This window comes from Argiope bruennichi, chromosome 5 (assembly GCF_947563725.1).
Source record: "Argiope bruennichi chromosome 5, qqArgBrue1.1, whole genome shotgun sequence".
In the NCBI taxonomy this organism is placed as follows: domain Eukaryota; kingdom Metazoa; phylum Arthropoda; class Arachnida; order Araneae; family Araneidae; genus Argiope; species Argiope bruennichi.
In genome coordinates, this window is record NC_079155.1 from 106,040,195 (window position 1) to 106,063,416 (window position 23,222).

At 31.0% G+C, this 23,222-nt stretch overlaps 1 protein-coding gene across 1 annotated transcript in view; it reads right to left on the reverse strand.

Annotated features, from left to right (window-relative positions):
* The window catches only part of LOC129969648 (3-hydroxyanthranilate 3,4-dioxygenase-like), a 103,826-nt gene that overhangs the window by 13,852 nt on the left and 66,752 nt on the right, over positions 1-23,222 (reverse strand). Inside the window, exon 7 of the mRNA XM_056084300.1 lies at positions 5,569-5,637. Coding sequence (XP_055940275.1) covers positions 5,569-5,637 — 69 coding nt within the window. The remainder of the gene's footprint in view (positions 1-5,568; positions 5,638-23,222) is intronic.

A 23,222-nucleotide genomic window follows, 5' to 3' on the forward strand; every position in this document is an offset into this window, starting at 1 on the left:
TGTGAGTCCTACCGAAAAGGAGCATGGTAGTTCGAAAACGCAAGCAGTTCTGAGGATAATAATCAAATTAAACAACAAAGAAATGAGATTCCAAAATTTATTTTTGAAATTATTGTGCTACCAATAAAGCGTTGAATGAAAATATTTCGCATATATTTTTATTTATGCTCAAATTATTTTTCAGGTTCATTCTTGGCTTAGGAAAATAGAATAAACACCTTTTATTATTCTGATTTTTTCCATTCTAGTTGTCACGTCATTTATCGTAATTATTCAATATATTCATCCTAGTGTAAGTCACCGTGGAAATAATTAAATATAAACTTTACAAAAATAACACATACATAGACACATGTTGTTGTTGTTTCTTATGGCACTTGCCATGTACAAGCCCGCTGTTAAGAAGACAGTGATTTAAGCCGGTGGGGGAGAGTCTCTTGTTTTCATAGTAGCGCCTACTAGGGCCAAGAGTACGTCTATGCTACTCACGTATCACTCATTCGCTTGCACAACCCCTTTTTACAGGAGGGCACATTCACACATCTCACAGATAGAACAACCATGCCCAAACCGGGACTCGAACTCAGGACGCCCATATCACGGGGAAGACGTGCTACCCCTATGCCATGACGCCAGCTCATAGACACATATATAGGACAGGACATGTATAAGGACTTAAAGGAAAAGTCCTTTTAAGTCCTTTAAATTCATAATGGCGTTCTCAAACAGACAGGGAAGTAACCTATTGTAAAAGGGCTATGATGATTTTATTTCGGAAATTTATAGCGCCCTTAGCGGCGAAATTAAAAAGCTACAAAAATAACTTCAAAATAAAGGAGATTTGTCAAAAATTCCAAACCCAAAAATGTACGTATACCATAGTAAAAACAGTGGAAAAAGGTTTTTCAATATTGTTTGTAAAATTAAAGTAGAAATTTGAGATTAAAATTATGCACTTTCGGTGACTTGAAAAAAGTTTCATCTAAAATTAATATATATATATATATATATTATCATGTAATAACATACAGTTTTTTCTAGTTAAGCAACAGTTATGGAAAATCTAAACAATGAAGAAAGTAAACTAAAAGTAATGAAAAAATGAAAAAAAAGGGCAATTCGGGCGGCGGGGGGGGGGGAGAACTTAAAAGCACATTTTTCAGTTTTAGTAGATCGCTTTTTAATGTAATGGAAACTTTATAATTTTAATCACAAATTTTTCTGCCGAATTTGCAGATAATTCATGATTTTTTTCCCTATTTTTATTACGTTAAGCGCACATTGCTTTATCTGGACTTTTTTGCCTACCTCCTAATTTTTTAGTTATTATCGTATCTTCCTTATTTCGCCGTTAAATGCGCTGTCATCTATCTGCATATCAATAAATTCAGCATAAACATTACCCTATATATGGACATTACTTCCTTGGCTATATGGGACAGCGTTTTTAATTTAAAAAGTTTAAAAGGAATTTACCTGTTACCCTGTGTGTCCACACACACACACACACAAACGCGCGCGCGCGCCCAATCTCCCGAGAATTTGATATGGAATTTTCATTTCTGCAATTTCAAGCTCCCAAACAGAAATTTACCCTCTTCGGAGCATTCATTAAATCATTTCCCATTATTTTTCGAAGACGTATCTTTTCTTAACTGAGCAGCAAATGCGAGTGACCAATTTTATTTTTGTCTAAAATGTTTAAATTAAATTATTTTCTAAAATACACGGTGTTTTGAACATCTTATTATTTGTGTGAATTATTATTATGATTATTATTAACCGTCCATCCACTTTCATCAACTTTATTATCAACCGTCTTCAAAAAAGCACGCTTTCGTTTCGGCATCGTGGTGTTGATCGTTTTTGAAGTTCATTTAAGTTTAATTTCTCATGAGAAATACTTATTTCTCAAAGCTCTCACTCGTAATAAAAATTGATTTTTCTGTTATCTTTTAAAGTCAAATTTTTAGTTAAATTTTCAAATGTGGTGTGTGATGCAATGTATGAATCAGCATTAAACTGTAAATTTTGCTTCATTTCTCTTGGATTTTAGCTGCAGTGAAAACAATTTTCTTCCGTTAACTCTTTGAGCCACACGATTTTTAATAAAATAAAAAATGCAAATTTCGCAAAATACTTTTTATTATTAAAATATAAAAAAAATTCGTTTCGATTATTTAACGTAAAGCATTTATCATAGTAAGAAAAAAAAAATAACATTTCACTAAGATCTTTTATAAAAGGTAGGATATATATAATCCCACAAATTCACAGTTTTCAAAATTCCTATAAAACATCAAATAAAATGCTCTTTTTATTATAAATTATTTATTTACTCACAAAAAAAACATATACCGTTATGAGGGACAAAAAATCACTGCAACACACTATGCGTCAACATTACAGTATGCATAACATATGCGTTTTGATTAGTATAATTTTTTTACTTATTTATTCATTTATTATTGATGCATAGCACTAACTACCAACTGAATGAAAAACCTTAAATAAAATATTAACACGTTGACTGCCCCGTTGAATTTCTTACAGTGTAATTTATATAGACCAGCCGATCACCGGTGTCCTCAGTTGCAGTCAAGGTGTTAAATTACATGGTTATCAGTAATTTCAACTTTCCGTGGTGGATAAAAACAAATCTCACCATGCATAAAAAGCGAAGCTAAATTTGGAACAGTTTTTAACTCACCTAGCCTGAAAGAGTTAATTGTATTAAAACTTTTCTTCCAAAAACGGCAAAATTATAAGGACAAAAAAGAAAGAAAGAAAAAAAAAACAGCAAAAGCTGACAGCGAAAAGGAATTTCTATATATTTTAGGAGGGTTTTTATTATTATCAACCTCAAGATATTAACTTCTCAACAAAAAAGTAAGCCGGCGTCCTGGCATAGGGGTAGAGCGTCTTCCCCGTGATCTGAGTGTACTGGGTTCCATTTCTTCATCTGTTCTATCTGTGAGATGTGTGAATGTGCCCCCCTGTAAAGAGGGGCTGAGAAAGCAAATGTGTTTCGTGAGTAGCCAAGACGTACTCTTGGCCCTAGTTGGCGCTACTAAAAAAACAAGAGACGCACCCTCGACTTAAAATTGTTGACTTTGTCAACGAGCTTGTCCATGGCAACTGCCATTATAAACAACAAAAAGTAAAATCTCTTTCTACACGTTATTCATAAATGACATATTTATACAGAATTATATCAAAAATAGAGAAGAGCAGTTTCTGTTTCTTAGATAGATATTTTTCAAAAAAACATTAAATAGAATATTAAACCATATGCCTATTAGTAATATCATATTTTCGAGGTTATTAAAAATAAATTCCATGATCTATAAAACGCTGAGGAAAAGTTGGAACAGATTTTTACTCGCTTCGTCTAAAAGAATTTGTTATATTCAAAAATGTTCTTCAAAAACATATAAAAAACGGCACAATTATAAAGAAAAAAATAACAATAACAATTGACAACGAAAATGAATTTCTATATATATTTAGAGGAATTTTATAATTGTCAACTCACAACGTTTAACTTAGCAACAAAGAGATAATGTCAGCTTCTACATGCGATTCATAAACGGCGTATTTATACAGAACTTTACCACAAAATAGAGAAAAGTAATTTCAGGATTTCTAGTTAGTTATTTTTCATAAAAATGAACTTCCCTTTAACTTAGTTCATAAAAGTTCCATCATTAATCTCGCCAAACTCGCTGGATACTCAAATTTTCGAGATTATTAAAAATATATTCCACGATTCATAAAACGCTAAATAATAGAGAAGAGTAGTTTCTATTTTCTAGATAGTTATTTTTCAAAAAAACATTAAATAGAATAATAAACGGTATGACAATTAGTAATTTCTTTTCGATGTTATTAAAAATAAATTCCACGATCCATAAAACGCTATGGAAAAGTTAGAACAGTTTTTAACTCGCCTCGTCTAAAAGAATTAGCTGTATTCAAAAATGTTTTTAAGAAAACACACAAAAACAAACAAACAAAAAAAACCCTGGCATAATTATAAAGAAAAAAAAATAACAATAAAAATTGACAAAGAAAATGAATTTCTATATATTTTTAGAGGAATTTTATAATTGTCAACTCACAACGTTTAACTTAGCAACAAAGAGATAATGTCAGCTTCTACATGCGATTCATAAACGGCGTATTTATACAGAACTTTACCACAAAATAGAGAAAAGTAATTTCAGGATTTCTAGTTAGTTATTTTTCATAAAAATGAAATCCCTTTTAACCTAGTTCATAAAAGTTCCACCATTAATCTCGCCAAACTCGCTGGATGCTGGCACTAACTATTTTTACAGTTTTGCTGAAACATAAGCCTTAAAGATAGCGCAAGAAAGTCCGTCGCATTAATCGTCCATGTTTAATGCAAATACCTCGCGAAACTAAATACAAGGATAATGAGATGAATTACACGCAGGGAAAGTCTTTTCTAATTAAATCTGATAATGTATGAGTGATGAGAACTGCTAATGCGAATTCTTCACTACAAATGATCATATTTCTCCCATTAAACAAACTACAGGAAATGGAGCCGTTTACGCTCCAGCCTTCAGCTTTGGAAACTTGGCGAGGTGAAAGAGACAAAAGTTAAGCCATTATTTTCGTCTCTAATTGACGATTCTTGAGCATTCTTCTCATATAAATATAACTGGATGTTGATGGTTCTGGTGCATTCCTCGCGTATAAATATAACTGGATGTTTAATTAAAGCGACATGACTCGATGAATGAAAGTACTTTGACTTTTGGGAAATTTCAAAAGATATTTACTAATCACGTCAAAGTATGTTTTTGGGGAAATGATTATGTTCTGATACTTCCAGTCCGGTTCCGGACAGTTTGAAGGTAAAATGGCATGAATAATCCAGTGTGTGGTTGTTAGTTATGTAAAATTTAATAGCACTAGTGAAATGATTCTCTTCAATTAAATTCTTATAAACAACTTGAATTTATAGTAAAAATTAAAAAATGAAAATATATAAAATATAGTGAGTCAAATTACTTTTATGCTTTAGAGTTACTCTATCTGTATTAATAGAATTAATTTAGAAATGAAATATAAATTTATTCAAAATACTAACTGTAAAGAATTATAAGAATAAATATAGTTACGAGAATTATCAAATTTCGTGCATTTAGTTAAATATTCATTTCAAATATTACCAATATAACTAAATGAACTTTACTTCTAAAAAGCCTGTTCAAAAGCATAACAAAATGAAACATATTTTTAACATTTAAAGATATATTTTTTTAATATTACACACACACACACACACACACACACACACACACACACACACACACACACACACACACACACACACACACACACACACACACACACACACACACACACACACACACACACACACACACACACACACATATATATATATATATGCATTTTTATTTATTTTTTATTAATTATAATTTCACAAGAACTCTTTAAAATAATGACTAATTTCTGGTTAAAATTGGTATTTAAGTTTGAAATTTATAGAGAATTAGCGAAGGGATTACTTACTATTTGCCACAGAAAAGTTTCTGGTAAATCATTGTCTGGAAAATGTTCTCCTTTTCCAAGCACATCTATCTAAAAAAGAATGAAATGTAAATCATCCAAAATAAAAGGAACCAATTTGAAATTTAAGAAAATATGCCTTCATGCGAGTAATACAATAGCACGAACACGTAACAATTTATTCTTTCAAAATTAATTCTCTAAGTATAAAGTATTTTGCTAAAGGATTTCTTATTGTTTCTTAAAATTTAAGCTTTAAAATAAAATTTCACTGTCACATTCTATAGATATACGGAGGAGTACTCAAAAAGTATTCCAATTTTTATTTAATCGGTCCATGTATATTTCTAGTCAAATATATTAATTATGTATCTTTAATATTTGAGAAATCATTTAGTTTTGTATTTCCGATAACAAAGTTTATTTATAAATAGAAACTTCTTGTTGATTTGTTTTTCATGTTCAGATTTCGGCTTTTCTTATTGATTTGAAAAAAAAAAATGTTAATATATTTTTCCGATTTATAACACAGTTTTAAATTATTTTTTTTATTTAAAATTAAAATTGTCCTGGAAAGATTTTTTAGTTCCTTAATTCCTTAATTTGTGCAATATAAATACAACACAAACACTTTTTGTCGTACCTTTTTTGTTCCTCAAGTCCTTTATTTGTATGCCTTAAATACAACGCAACACTTTTTTCTTATTTTTTTAAAATTTATTTTTGTATACGAAATGTACAAATGGAAAGTACTTAAAACTATAAAAAAAAATCGAATTTTATGAACTTCACGTTCCAGACCTTTCCGAGAATGAAAATTACTTACTTATACATAGAGAAAATACTTATACTATAAAAAAATTCGAATTTTATGAACTTCATGTTTCATATTTTCCGAGTGCGAAAATTAAAACACTCACTTTTTTTCAATTGTGTCTGTTTATTTGTCTCTCAGTCTGTGAACATTCCAACTCAAAAACGCAACGAGCAACTGCCAAGGAATTTAGTGCGTGGACTTTACACCAAATTTAATCGCAGAAAGTCTGCATGTTCATAATTCTATGACCATATGTGCAAGCAAGTAGACAGATGAATGAATTTCAGCATATAGCATTAGAATTATAGTACTGTAACAAATTTTGGACCAAGCCAGTCATACGAGCTGACCATTTGTGTGTCAATTTTTGTTTTTGAAAGTGATAACTCAATAATTCAAATACTTAAACAAGTGAAATTTTATATGGTGTTGCCAAGAAAATTGTTGATTTACCAAATTTTTGAGCAAGTTGTAGGACAGAAAGGAGCTCAAAATATATACATACTTCATTGTAATTAATAAGATAAGCAGTGTTATTAATAAGTATACCAGAAAATCAAAGAGGAGAGTCTCTCGTTCTATACGTAAGTCATTTTCAGTTTCGATAGAATGCATAATAAAATATATTTTTTTTTTACTAAAACTTATGTGCTAACATTATAACTTTTCGACATAATCCCCTTACAGATTCAGGCATTTTTCACATGACGTGAAGTGAGCATTAACGTTACTTTCAAGCTACTCATTGGTCTGGACACTTTGGTTTCCTAGCATTTCTTCAATGAAGAGATGAAAATCACTCGTCTCTAAGACACGTTCTCGATGATGGAAGGTAAAGTATTGAAACAGAAGATATTTTCTAACAAGATGATCAATCAAAAGAAACGGAAGATTCCGGAATCTCGATCTTAAAGCTTGCCGGCCAGCATACCAAAATAATGTCTTTAGAGGATGAATGTTCAGACATTCTTGCTCCATATTTATTCCTTAAAAGAAAACTCAAAGTACTTCTAGACAAATGAGGACCTTCAGTGTCCATCTCACATGAATGGCTGCATCTTTCTACGAAGCAGGGGTAGAAAACCTGGACGACGGATATGACAAAAGTTTGGAAAAAAAGCCCTTATATTAAAATATGTATATATTTTACAATTCTATTCTGTTACACAATATTATGTGTGATAGTTTGGCTGATTTTTCACGACAGAAGACATAAAAATTAACTCTTCGTGTGGTTAAAAGGGCCAGAAGATCAAAGATACTTTCACCAAATGATGATAATAAAGCGTTATCCTATTACTTCCTGTTCGTGAAGTCTGGTGTCTTGTTAGGTTGATACGGACAGAAGACAGACTAGGAGCATTATAGGTAAACAAAATTATCACCGAATAATCACTTTTACCGTGATCCCGTTTATCCCCCACAAGTTTGATGCACTTGAGTCAAATGTGGCTCTTGCGCCAATGGACAGCAAGTTTACAAAAAGAGAAGAAATATTTTCTGCTTTTCCATCAAAATCCTTGTTTTAACACGATATCTTAGTTTAATCTAGCCGTAATGTTAAGATTTCGTGATATGCTTGATATCTGGTTATATTAACATGGACAGATTAGAAACATTACAGGTAATCAAAATTATCAATGAATCAACTCTTTACCATGATCCCATTTATCCACCGCAAGTTTGGCGCACTTTAGTCAAATATAGCATCTTTCGCCAATAAACAGCACAAACTAAGTCTTCTACTTTCCCATCAAAATCCTTGTTGTAATAGGATATTTTTTTACTTAATCAAGCCGTAATATTTTCGTAATCCATAATGCCAAAAATTTGCAATTACTTCTTATTAAACATGAATTGGGATCTGGAATAGCTAAATTCTTTTTCTATAAAAATTGCATTAAATGTAAAATATTTCACCTAAAAGAGGAAACGTAAGGATATATATATAACTAAGTTTAAAATTATTTTCAAATATAAACTGCTCCAAACTAGCTTTTGTAATTACATTTAGTAGCGTTTCAGAAAGTATCCCATAATGGAATAATTGATTTCAATATATGCTTTTGTAATATTTAAAATTTATTCCTAAAGACAAATAAGAGCTAAGCAAGTTTAATTTCTTTCCTCCATAACTTGATTTAATTAAAAGTCTTCTAAAAGATTTGATATAATTGTTAAGAAAATATTATGAAAATATAAATCAGAACAGTTTTTTTTTAATTCGGAAACTATTGAGATAGCAAATACAAAGAAATCTAAGAAAAATTATTCCTGTAATTCCCGCTAAATTAAGTTTTTCACAGATTCCCAAGAATATTATTGCGTGCGGAAATCTCATAAGACAAAAATATAATATTCAGAATGAGAACAATTTATTCAATCCGGGGATTTAAAATCGGACAGGATTTTTTTCCCTTGTCTATAACCGTCTTTTAATTTCCCAAGGATCTCAAAAAGTTATCAGAATTGAGCTTTAATTATTCTGCATTTAATAACTTCATCCAAAAAAATTTCTTCGGAGATCAACGATTTAATTAAAAAACAAAAGTATTGCAAAAAAGTCCATTATGTCCTTTAAGGAAGACTTAATAATATGAAAGGAATTTCTTCTCAAAAAGAAAGCACTTAATTTTTAATGCACTGATTTCTTTAATCGTCCCATCTTAAAAATGAGAACCTAATTTGCTACGAAATTCTCAGAACACAATAGAATTTCACCCCGAAGTGATCTCTTATTCTTTTCAACATCGTAATCAACAGAAGGAACAGGAATTTTATCTTTACAAAAACATTTGACTCGCGAGTCCCCAGAGTAAACAGGATTTGGTATTTTCAATTCATCAATTTAAACGCCGTCTGGAACAAATAAAAAAAACGTTTTCCAAAATGGCCGATGAAAAAGAGAACTTCATCAAAATTTTCTTTGTTCCATGTCTGCCAACTGGAGCGTCTTATATCAGTTGCGGATACAGCTACTGCTGCTGTTTTTGTATTGCCCTTTTTTATTTTTTACTCCAACTCAAAAGCACAAAAGGTTAAATTGAAAAATACCAGCCGAAAAGATTTTCTTTGAGGGTTATAATGGAAGATTTGTAATCGAATTTGCTGTTTGCTTTTTACTTACAGTAATAGGATTTTGATAAACAATCGCTTCGTTTGGGGCATGGTCTTTTAAAACTTGCCTTATTTTTATTGGGTTCCAATTTGAATGCCTTTTGTTTTTGCTGGAATCTATTCACTCCAGTTCTTCTCAAGGGAGCCTCGTTCTTAGCCTGGAAGGTATCTCATCAGGGGGATCTATTACCTTATCGATTATCGATAACTGCAATTATCCGAAGAGCGAAATCCATCTTTATTTTACAGCCGATATTTATATTCCCATTTGCAGGCTTCTGCTTCCTTCGCCAGAAACCCCCCAGAGATACCACTCGAACAACATTTGCGTTTATCTCGAAGAAATCTTCGAGTGGCGTACTGCGCCAGGCGGGGAGGGGGCGAGGATGTTTTCTAATTTATTTGGTGAAGAACACTTTACCCAAACCATTGTTTTTCTTCTATTCATTCCTGTGGGATTCGTCAATACTCCCTTCCCCCCACCCTATTTCAGTTCCCTCCAGAGGTATCTTAATAATCATTCAGATGGAGCGAGAAGCAACCCATCGTTTCTTCGGGAAGAGATCGTATTTGATATGGAAAAGGGTGCTCTTCTTTTAGTGATAGCTAGAAATAGATGCTTTTTTTATTCTAGAAATCGATTATTGAGTGAAACAAATTGTTTGTTTGTCGTTTGAGAACTGCAAAAATTAATTTATGTAATTTTCGAGTTAGGTAGAAATGGAAAGGGAGAAATTAAATCGATAGATGTTCTAGAACAGGTATAATACATATATTTAAGGGGAGAAAACCACGATAAATTCATAAATTTTTAATATTTAAATTTATGAAATTTCAACTATATTCTTCTTAAAATTTTAAGCTTTATCGATGAATAACATTCTGCAAAAAGGAGATGATTCGAAGGATGAAATAGGGTGCAGCGTTCTATTCATCAAAGATCAATTGTACCTATGGATATATTTATACGGTAAATATAATTCTCACATATTCTCATCTATGTGTAATGAAAATTCTTAATGAAGTTATTTGATGGCTCAAGAGCCATTCTCGTCTCATTATTTATCACGAATTTGATCTAGAAAATGGTTTACATAGACTCTCATAAAATATCAATAAAAACAGGAAATCTATAAATCTATGATATATATATATATATATATATATATTAAAGAATCTTTTAATTGATACAATATTTTACCAAGCGTTGCAAATACTTCTTATTTGTTTAAATTGTTTTCTACTATTTTTAATATTTTGATAAAAATGCAATAGCAGTAAGTAGTTAAAAAAGTATTTCATGGAGTTTCAATTTAAATGATCTTGCCTTTTTGTTAATTTCGAAATACGTATTTATTGCCAATGAATATAAAATGCATTATTGGTAAGGTTGTATTAACTTTTTAATTTTCTTCCTTATTGGATTTTAATAATCGCTTGAAAGATGTATTTAACTTGGGATAAAGTTTGAAATTTATTAAATGGCACTGCAAGGTGGAAATTGACATATACCGTCATTCTTTCAGCTGTTATTTTGGAAAAGTTGATTGGGTGACTAGTAAAGTATTTTCTTGAAGTCCATTCAATTTAAAACGCCGCCTTGTACAACTAAGGAAGTAACGTATATTTATAGTAAAAAGACTATGTTGAATGAAACAAGTTGCACTGTCTTAAGAGGCGAAATAAGGATTTATAAAAATTAGCAATTAATCATATCAGCCAAAATGTCCAATTAGAAAAATATGCACTATGGCGTAATAAAAACATAGGAGAAAGTTTCATGGAGTTTTCTGTGAAATTGGTTGAGATATCTGTGATTAAAATCATGAACTTTCCGTGACTTGGAAAAAAAATAGTCGTCCGTAAATTGAAAATTGCTTTCTCCGGTATTATCTTACAGATCTTCCGAGTTAAACAAGAAAGCAAACAAAAAAATATTAATAATCTAAAAAACGTACTCGATGAAGGGATGAAGGATCTGAGAATCCGATCTCACAAACTTGAAATCGTGAAATTATCGAAATACCCGATTGAAACCTCGAAAGCAGATTCAAAATGTAAACATTTTATCCTGATAAGCTTTGTGCCGACGGGAAAATATCGAACTTAAAAATTCACGTTATTCAGTGTTTTACATAGGAAAAGATACAGATTAGCAACAAATAAATATATTGCTAAACAATGTATTCTAAACAATGGACAATTGCATATGTCTCTCCATACAATACATTTACTGTCATCCTATCAAATTGTTTGGTTCGTTTTGGGTCGGTTATAAGACGCTTTTCACAATTTTAACATGAAATATGCATTTAGAATTTAAATTTTTGATATTTTGACGTCTGCTCTGACGTCATTAGTTAATGATCATGTTCTTTTCAATGTAAACAGCTGTGACGTCATTGGTTATGAACACTGAGTTTTGTTATGAAATATGAAATAAAGATTCTCTGAGAAAATAAGTGAATCTTGTTCATGTGCAACACCAACTACTGTATATAAAGCTTCTGTATTTAATGAAATGGCACAGGGGGAATATTTTTCTTGTTTCTTTTCTTAAGTTTATGTCTTTAAAAGAGCTTCTGTTTCACTTAAGCATAATTTATTGATTAACTTAGTATCTTCTATTAGCATAAGATATTGTACGATATTCAACAGATATAGATATTGGACATTTTGTGCTAATAGAGTCATCTCCAGAAGTATGTATTCTATGAGATATCATAGATTGTCTATTTTCTAAGCAAGCTGCAATTGAGAAATAACTAATGCAAAGATTAAGTAGTTATTGCTTCGTCTGTTATTCTTTGGTATGTAGATATATTCAATCAATATGTGAATGCCTTACTGCCAATTTTTGTTCAACAAAATATGTATTTCAGCAAATATTCGCATATTTTTCATAATTAATCATCTATTAACCATGCCACAATAGACTATTCAGTGTCCGATATTTAATGTAATAAGAATGCGCCATTATATTTTTCTTTCCTCTAATGTTTTTCGGAAGAAGGTAAATCTCAAATTGCTGACTTGAAATAAATTCGGTAGTAACTTGTTTAACAAGTTTTAGATATCCTGAACATTATGACCAAAGAGTTTATTTAGCCTCTTGACTAGATAGCATATCTTACATGAGTCATTATTTACTATTTCATGTCTTATGAAGGCGCTAAGGGATTTCTGAGATATTTATACATATCCAAGATTTTTTATTTATTTTGTAGTTAATTGCTACTTAATTATAGTTTAAATATAAGCCAATGTCCTGGCATAGGGGTAGCGTGTCTTCCCCGTGTCCTGGGTTCGAGCATAGTTGTTCTTCCTCTGTTCTATCTGTGAGTTGTGTGAATGCGCATTCATGTAAAAAGGAGTTGTGCAAGCGAATGAGTGATGCGTGAGTGGCAAAGTCGTACTCTTGGCCTAGTTGGCGCTATTAAAATAAGAGACTCACCCCCTATCGGCTTAAATCGCTGTCTTCGTAACAGCGGGCTTGTCTACGTGCCATAAGAAGCAACAACAGTTTAAATAGATCTATAAAAAATTGTTGCTGGAACTAATCAGATATGTCATTATATGTGATAAGAATATTAAACTAAATGAAGGTTTTTTTTTTGTTTTTTTTTTTGCGTTTGTAGATAACAATTCAGATATGTCATTGTGTGGTATGAGAATATTAAAAAAAAGTTGATTTTAAGTATTTGTTTATAACAATCCAGTTATGCCATTATATGGAATAAGAATATTAAAAAATAAAGGTTCTTTTTTGTATTTGTATGTAACAATCCAGATAAGTCATTATGTGTAAATAAATTTTTTTTTAAAAATACCATTTTTTTTTTTGTATTTGTAGATAATAATTCAGATAAGTCATTATATGTGATGAGCATATTCAAAAATAAATTTCTGTATTTGTGAACAACATATTTTACATGAACAAATATATTGTTATATGTAATGAGAATACTAAAACACAAAGTTTCTTTTTTTTTGTATTTATGGATAACAATCCAGATACGTCATTATATGATATGAGGATATTAGAAAAAGGTTCTTTTTTATATTTTTAGACAACAAACCAAATGTATTGTCAAATGTGATGAAAATATTAAAAAAGGAAGAATTCTTCTTTGTCCAGATATGTTATTATGTCTCACCAGAATATCCAAAAATAAAAGTTATTTTTTTGCATTTGCAGAAACTATACAGCAAATCATATGATTTTTAATCACACACGCAAAACAATTAAGAGTAAAGAGATTTAAAATATCAAATACACTGCTCAGATTCTTTATGATGCATGGCGCAGCTCACAACAAATTTTTTTTTCATTAAAATGAACTGAACTAACTTTTGAGCTGAAAAAAATCTATTGGATAGAAAATAAATAAAAGACAAGAATCTCAAAATCCATTAAATCTACCTTCGATTCGAACTAATGCCATTTCTATTTTTTTAACTGAAAAAAGAACATAAAAATGAAATAAAAAAATAACACCGACAGATATATCTGTAGTTTTTTAAACAAATTTGGCAATAAATCGTTACTGTATTTCTTTTAGAAAGAAAGCAGAAAAGTCCATCATACATAACACAGAAAGAAATGCAGGAGAAAGACAAAAAAAATTGAAATATATCAGTCTCCAAACGGCAACTGACAGCAAAAAAAAAAAAAAAAAAAGAACAAAAGCTTACGCCTCGCTTGGTAAGAGAAAAAAAAAATCCATAATTTTCTTTGTTCTCTGAGCAAAATGTGACGTTTTCTTCCGCCATAAAAAATAGTTCCCTCTTTCCAATACATCTATCCATCTATCGAGGTATTCTAGCGAAGTATGTATTTATACATCTGTTCTTAATTGCTAGGAAAAGACAGCGAACAAATGAGTGGGAATTTTATTTATCAGTCTCAGTCTCGAGTGAATGGTAATTGAATGCGACAGCCATTAGGCTTGGCACACCTCCATTACGTTTAATATCCGACGTTAGCGCGATGGCCATTCGTCAATGCAGACGCGGGCCCTAATCAAAAGGAGTTGCTGGCGGTCGTGAATTTGGCACGGAAAATGAAGGTTTTTGTCTGAGAATCGGGAAGAAATTGGAGGAAGAGTGGTCTAGGAGATTCCCAGAGATGTCTTATTACAGAAACGTTTTGTACTTTAATATGTGCTTATGAAGTTTGTAGTTAAAGGAACTAACTAAGAAACTAAAATTAGAAATTAAACTAAAGCGCAAAACGAAAGTATTGCAATTGTACAACAATTTAATAACGAGATGTGAATGAATCTATAAGTTTTAAATCTCATAGAGTCCTACATTTTTTTGGAATTTAATCTATCTTTCACTCTGTGTATTTGTCTGTTTTATAAACACAGTGATTGGATAATGTTTCGAGCTAGAAGAATAAAATTCGGATACAGTGTGTACACTAATTTGCGGATTCCTATCAAATCGTACAGAGAAAACTGTTCTGTTTCCCTGAAAAAATAAATAGTATAACGAAAACAAGTAAAATATAAATAAAGTCGGTTAAACAGTTGTGTTACTTTGAATGCGAACTCTTATCCATTTTTGAACCAAATCTGTCAACCGTCTTTCTGTCTCTGTATTCGGAAGTAGGTCTCAATGTTAACAGAACAACGCAATAAGTTAGAGAAATAAAAGTTTGATATGTAATAAATGAAATCGTAGTTCTGTTTTAAATGGTGATCTAAAGATCTATAATAGCCTAAAGGTCTTTAAAGAATTAAATTGTGATCTAATGGCATCCAAATAGCACATTCGGATTTCTTCATTACACTACGTAGCACAAATCTGTCATGTAGGGGAGAACTGAAAAGAAAAATCTGAGCACCTGGGCGAGATCTCCAAATTATTTCTGGATGGAGCGGATACAACGCCTTTATTAGGAAGTATGCTAAAAACTCTTAGAGCGAATACTTCCAATAATAAGATTTCATTAATATGACGAATACCACAATTAATATTACCACAGGGTTATTTTTAGAAGAATATCACAATCTTGGTGCATGGACATAAAATGAGGAGAAAATCCAAACAAGAACGTCTTTTCAAACTTCTGCACCTTTACAAAAGGAAAGCTTTTGAACTCGATTGACAAAGTTGTCGACTTATTTCTTGTGGCTTTGGATTCGATTCAGAAACTTCTCGGTTTTGTAGCCACGACATTGATGTTAAATCATCACCGTGAACGTTCGAAATTATAGAATAATCAATTTTTTTTCTAAAAATAAATAACCAAGATTTACTGTATGCAAACAAAATGAACTGCATTGTGTAGAAAATTTTTATCTAAGGAATGGGCATCTTTAAGCCACTTGAATTTTATTTCTTTTGTAGTTTATCATAAAATCTCTTTCATGATTGCTTTATTTACAATTCATATTATGTAAACTCATGTGGGATGGTTTTTATTCACTGCTGATGGGAAGAAAAATTGATAACTTTTAGACGGATGAAAGGAAATCTAGATTTCTTCTAGCTGAAAGGAAACCTATATTTCTTCTAGCTGAAAGGAAACCTAAATTTTTTCTAGATGAAAGGAAACCTAGATTTCTTCTAAGTGAAATTAGATATAGTGTATACCGTCTTTTACTAATATGAAAAGACGGTATATACCATGTTATATATAGAACTTTTTAAGTTAAAGATGTTTCTGCTGTAGTTCAGAAATAAACATTATTCTAGGAAAGCGCATTTTGTTGACTAACAATGGTCTTTCGTTTTAAAACTTTTCATATAATGATTACATTTTATATTTTGGTGCATTTAGAAAAAGAAATATTTTCAACCAAGGGGAATTTTTACCCAACATAAAGGAAACATGTCCGTCGATGTTGTGCTGTGAATTATTTTGCTCTTTATCGACCTCATTTTTTTTTTAATTATTCAATTCATTTACTTGTATCATACAATCCATAAGATTAATGCTCCACAATCTGCATCAAGCCTATAAAAAGTGGATACTCGGAATAACTTAAACAAATTTGTAAAATAGTTTTTTTTTAATTCATGATACAATAAAATAATCGAGTTATATTATTTTAAAATATGACAAAAATCTACATAAAAATGCTTTGATGAGAGTGAAATCATAACAAATTATCGACTGGAATGATGGAAAATATCAAATCAATAAATAAATGCCCAATCCCGAATTCGAATGGAAACAAATCCACTTATAAAGCATCTGAATTGTTCCTAAAAATGTTAAATTACAAAAATATTTGCACACACAATATCTATTGTGGTGGTAACATCATAAGCCAGATAACAACTTCCGGAGAGGAGTGTACACTTTTGTCTAGTGGTCTTGTTACTCGGCTATGAACCCTAACGTTACGAGTTCGAACCTCAAACGCACACTATCATCACATAAAAATCATTTTATTCCTTTTAAAATTAGAATAAAAACGCATGGGCATGATGATTTAACTCCAAGAATGTTACCTGAATTTTTTGGAACAAATCAGTTGAAACAACAGAGAAATCTGAAACACCTGCCGTATTTAAATAGCATATTCACATGAATTTACCCATGTTGCACATTAAAATTAATTAATTATGAATATTTTTTAAAAATTATAATTGCATTTAAATACATTAGTTATATAAAAACATTTTATATTTCCTAATATACAGTTATAAAAACATTTTTAAAATTGAAATTACTCTTTTAAAATTTCTGTTTTTATAAATTATACCAACATTTTCAATATAGATTAATCATTGAATGATAGTCAAACTGACACCGCATTTCTATTTAGAGGTGATAACCAAAATGTTTCCATTCCAAGGCTAAGTAAAAAAAAATTTAAAAATTTCTACCATAATATTTAAAACGTCCTTACGTCATTATCATTTGGTTACATTATATTATCTGTTAGTTCAATGAAACTATTATATAAAATTCCCTTCGGAAAGTATTTGTACCTCTTTTCTTATAAATTAATCCAAATGAATAAATATTACCTTCTGATCAAAATGATGTCGTATTACTTGAATACACAGTCAAGCCACTTACCCATATAAAACCCTGCAAGAAATGGTAGCCATCTTTTTGGCCGTAATGACTCTATCGTTACAAATTTGATTGGGTCCATAAATGAAGTTGGAACAAGAAATCTTTAAAGATAAACGATCAACGGAAAAAAAGAGAATTCTCGGAGGTTAATAAGAAAGAAATATTGATAAATCTCTCATTGTAATGTAAGGTGCACGTTCCTTTTTGTCTTAATGAAGAAATATTCTCCCTTTTATTCGCGTATCGTTACTAAGATATCCAAATTACTACCAAGAGAATTTATCGTTTATTGTACCAAGAGTGCTCTTATTTAAGAACATTTTGTAAAAATGGGTCCAAAAATAGCCATTTCAGATTTTAATGGAATCAGAAAAGTGAAATGTAATTTATTATATTTTTTTCTTTACTTTATTTTATGCAAAGAAATTGTAGAAAAGAAATCTAACATTACATTTTCAAACTGTTTTTTAATCTCTAGAAAGAGACGATTGTTGGATGGTTAAAAATATCGGAATGCTTTAAAATGGAGATCGCTTCAAACATGTGATTTTGGCAATTTATTAAGTCAATTTATGCAAGTTACTTCAATTTTCATTCGATTAAATTTTCTTTGACATTTATGTTCAAATTTTCTAACTCGTGCCCATTTTTTAATTTCGGTTCCTTATTCCAATAGCTAAGGAATCTCATGAAAAATTTATTTTATTTCTTTAATCTACTTCCATGTTCTTATCGGCCTCTTAAGATTTCCATTTTCTTGTATGATAGAAAATAATTGAAAATGTTTTTTTAAAAAACCAGCTAAGCAATATTTTTTATTAATTAATGTTACTATAGCTTTTTGTTTTATCATAAATCAGATTCTGTTTTATACTGAAAAAATATTCATATAGCAGTACAAAAAATAAAACTAAAAAAAATGCAAAGTTTACAAAAAAAGTTAATCTTGCTTTAGTCAATATTTTAATCAGTAAGATCCATTGTCTATTTTTGTATCAGGGCCATTTATTAATTATTCAAAATAGGGAATTGATTAAAGCTGCACAAATTTGGGAGGATGTAAGAGACCTCGAGATATCTTTATAGTAGTTTTAAAATGGTTTGATTTATCTTTACGTCTTATTTAATTTTCAAAAGCAGTGCACTTGAAATTATTCAAATAAAAATTGAATATTATTTGATCTTTATTTATTCAATATTCCTAATTAATTACTTTTTCAAGTTTACGTTGTTCTGTAATTCTAAAATATATATATGCTGCTTTATAATAAAAAAATCCGATCTAAAAATTAAAATAGGTTTAAATAGTGATAAAATATATTTTTTTAAAATTTTTTAAAAAGAAATTTTAATATAAAATTATCTTTACATTTCTTATACACAAGACATGGAAACCAAGTAAACACTATGTTACTTCAATATGTCAAAATTTCCTTATATAGAGGTTTAAATTAAAACCAATGCAAAAATATTGTTTCAATAAGTTTGTCAGATTAAAGAGGTTTTAAGATTTGCATCGTCGAAGGACTTCTAAGAATCTTACTTCAATTCAGCTAATATTTTTGATGGATTTTCTTTTAACAGAGACATTGATATTTTATAATGTCTATCTCTTTTTTATATTGAAAGGTCGTTGAATTTATTGGCATTATCATTTAAGAGTTTGCATGAACAAAATGGCAAATTTATGTGTTCATGTTAAATATCAATCAGATGATAACTTTTCATAGTTATAATTCTTTCGGACAAATTTGGCAGGCAATGTATTAAAGAAAAATTCTAGCGTTTCCATTTAAATCATATAAATATAAAAATTTCTGCATTATTCCAACATAATTATTATGAGTCGGTGCAAGATTCGTATGGACAAGACAGAATCTATCATATCAATTCATTTCGCCAATTCCAAATTATTCTTAGCTTTGAGAACCGTAGTTTATCAAGTTGGCATTTTTGGATCAAAGCCAAAATATTAACACATTGTAGATATAACTGGGAAAAGTTTAAAACCAACAGTAATCAGATTTAAAGATGTGAAATCCTATCTTCCATATTTCGTTGCATTTCAAAACTGTAAATCTTCAAAAATATCCACTTTTTTTTTTTTTTTTTTTAATTCCATGTTGAGATTTTATGAATTTATTAACCTGCAATGAATATTTGTAGGGGCTCTCCTATGAAATTGGTTACTAAAATTTTGTAAATATCTTAGAGTTAATAACTTTTAATACCACAAAGTAGCAAATATCACTTCAGAAATTGAAAATTATTCGTCAAATCTGCAAATTTATAAATGAATTTCAAAGCTTAAAATATGAATACTGAATAATAAATTATTTTATATTTAATGGTAAAATCAGTTTCTAATAAAGTTTATGACATTACTATAGCTGCTGTGCAGTGTGAGATTTTTATCATTCTATGAATGTAATTTTGGTAAGACTATAAAAAGATGACTGTTACTATATTTGTAAAATATTGCAAAGTTAAAAAAAAAAAATTTTTTAAATTGCAGCTCTTTGAAAGATGAATTATAATATACAATCAATCAGAATGGATCCGAACAATTATTTACACGCAAGTTACATATTTATAATTTTTTATATAAAATTATTTTTTGAAAAATTTTGAATATTATAACAGTCAATAAAGTGAACTTTTAAAATAACTCAAAGCAGCAGTATTTTTAATAATGAAATAAAAATGATCAATGGGTAAATGAATTTGCAGTAGTAGGAAAAATGAATATTGTTACGAATTATGTAAATTGGTGTAATTTGTCTTATGATAATGAATGTTATATGTATCCCATTGTATTTCAATAGCAAGTCGCCAAATTGGCGAGATACTGGCTCATTGGCGATGTTTTAGGCAACTAATTTTTGTCGCCAAATTTGGCGACATTTCGCCAAGTTTGGCGACGGAAGTTGGAAACCTTGGCGACAGAGAGGATTTTCTAGAGGGATCCTGATTTCTTGAATTCTCTCCAAGGTTCTGGATTTTTCTAATATGACATAACTTCCTGTTAGTGACGTCACTTCCGGCAGAGAGCATATAAAAACAAGCACGAAATATTAGGAGTGGTATTGGAATTCGTTGTATTGATTCTCATTCTCGTGTTAGCTTCCGTCATGAACGGTAGCGTTTGCGAAGAAGGTGGAAAGCGCAGATGCGCGGAGACGAATGAAGAAATGATCATTGATGGCAATCATAGTGATCTGCCTCAAACTAAAGAGAAATACACTTGCATCCATTGCAAGGAAAGATTGATGATCCGCGATGCGGTAAAAGTCCTAAGACTTGAAATTGAAGGTATCAACCAAGCCACAAGGCATGCCAAGAGGGAGCAGATTGATTATGCTCACCCGCTTCTTGCAGCCATGGAGTCTAGAAGAAAACAAGCGATTCAGGAGATGGAGACCCTTCTGGGTAAGATGAACCTTGTTAGTTCTTGTCAGGACTCGAAATGTGAACACTCTAAGGAACCCTCCCTGAACCTGAGTAATGATAATTTCGTCTCTCCAACAAAGAGGAAACTTGCCAGAAATAAACCGGAACCCCCTAAAAATGTAATTAACATAAGCAATAAATTTCAAGTCCTCAATAATATTCCAGTTGAAAATGAAACTCCCAACACTGCAGAACATAAAATACCACCAATAATGTTGAAATATGCAGATAACTTTAATGAAATTTTATCCCAAATTGCCAAAACCTGCGGCAAAACTGTCAACAAACTGAATAAAGGGTTCATAAAAATATTCCCAGAATCGGCTGATCAACACAAAGCCATTCAAAATTTCTGCAGGCAGCAGGGTTATGATTATTATATCATAACCCCCCAAAACAAAAGACCATTAAAAGCAGTCATCAAAGGGCTCCCCCATGAATACGACACAAAAATAATAGCTCAAAACCTAGTTGATAGTGGTTTCCCAGTGACTAGGGTTGTTCAACTTACCCAGCTAAGAACTAAGAGACCTCTTCCATTTTATATGGTTGAACTTAATAAAACTGAAAAAGCCGAGGAAATCTTTAAAATAGAACATCTGGATTACCTTAGTATCACAGTAGAGCCCTACAGAGGTCGCAACCTAGTCTCGCAATGTTATCGTTGCAACTTTTTTCACCATGCAGCGAATAACTGCAACATAAAGCCCAGATGTCTGAAGTGTGGCGAAAGCCACGAAACTAATGCTTGCGTGATAAAAGAAAAAATTGAAACGCCAACTTGCATCAATTGCGGCAAACAAGGGCACATAGCACCTTACCGCGGCTGCGAGGCCTTCCCAAAAATTCAGTCTGCGAGAAAAAATAGGGACAACTATTTTCACAAAAATCAAGCTCTGATCAGGCCAAATGTCAGTTTTGCAGGTCTTTTTAAAAACACAAGCCATCATGAGATAGCGCCTCCATTACACTCTTACCACACAAGCCCACCAGAGCTGGCGCCACAAACCTATGGTCACAAACAAGCCAACAACACCGTTTTAGAAGGCAATGATTTCGCTGACATTATAGAAGCAATGAAAGAACTGAAAAAGCTAACGACCGAGTACCCTTTACTCTTTTCACAGCTTAAAAAACTAAAAACCGCAAACACTGTTATGGAAAAACTGGATATACTCATGAAGGCATTCGATAACCCAAGTCTACCTGTCACTAACTAGTTTTCTCCTGCAATAGCCTTCGCATAGTCTATTGGAACGCAAATGGCATTAACAATAAAATAATTGACCTTCGTAATTTTGTAAATAAGTATAACCCCGATGTAATCCTACTGCAAGAAACCCACCTTAGACCACAAAGAAAAATTTTCCTGGCAAACTATTTCTCATATTACAGTTACAGAGCTAACCAGGCTGGCGGCGGTACTGCAATTTTAATTAAAAATGGTTTACCTCACAGTGAGGTCCCCCCACCTTTACTACAACATGTAGAAGCTAGCGTGGTAAAATTAAATTTTAAAAATCAAGATCCAATAACCTTAATCTCTATTTATATCCCCCCTAGTGCAGATAATTCCAATTTTATTTTCGACATCGAAATCCTGATGCAAACAGGACCTAATCAAATAATTTGCGGAGACTTTAACGCTCACCACGTTAGCTGGGATTGTAAGTGTAACTGCCCAAAAGGTAATTCCCTAAAATCATTCGCCCTTCAGGCCGGATTAGACATTATAGCACCGTCCACCCCCACTAGATTTGGGCCTCAGTCAGCCAATACAATAGACCTCACCTTAATTAAAGACTTCCTGTACCCATATGAAATTCACTCCTTACCTGAACTTAGCTCTGACCATAATCCCATCTTATTAAATTTTTTCTTTAAATATTCCCTGCCCAATAATCTTAATAAATTTAAAACAAACTGGAATAATTTTAAATTAACCCTCAGTCAATCAGAAACCCCAAACATTGATGAATTTACAAACCCAGATAAACTTGACCATTTTGTAAACATCTTCGAATCGCAAATTATTAATGCAAAAAATCTAGCCTCCACCCCCATTATAAATAGTCAAAATTTTATTGACCCTAAAATTAGAGACCTAATCAGGGACAGGAACTTTGCCAGGAAAAATTTTCAAAAAACCAGAGACCCAGTCTTCAAGAGACTAATGAACCAAATTAATAAGGAAATTGAAAAACTTAACAATACAATCCAAAGCAATGAATT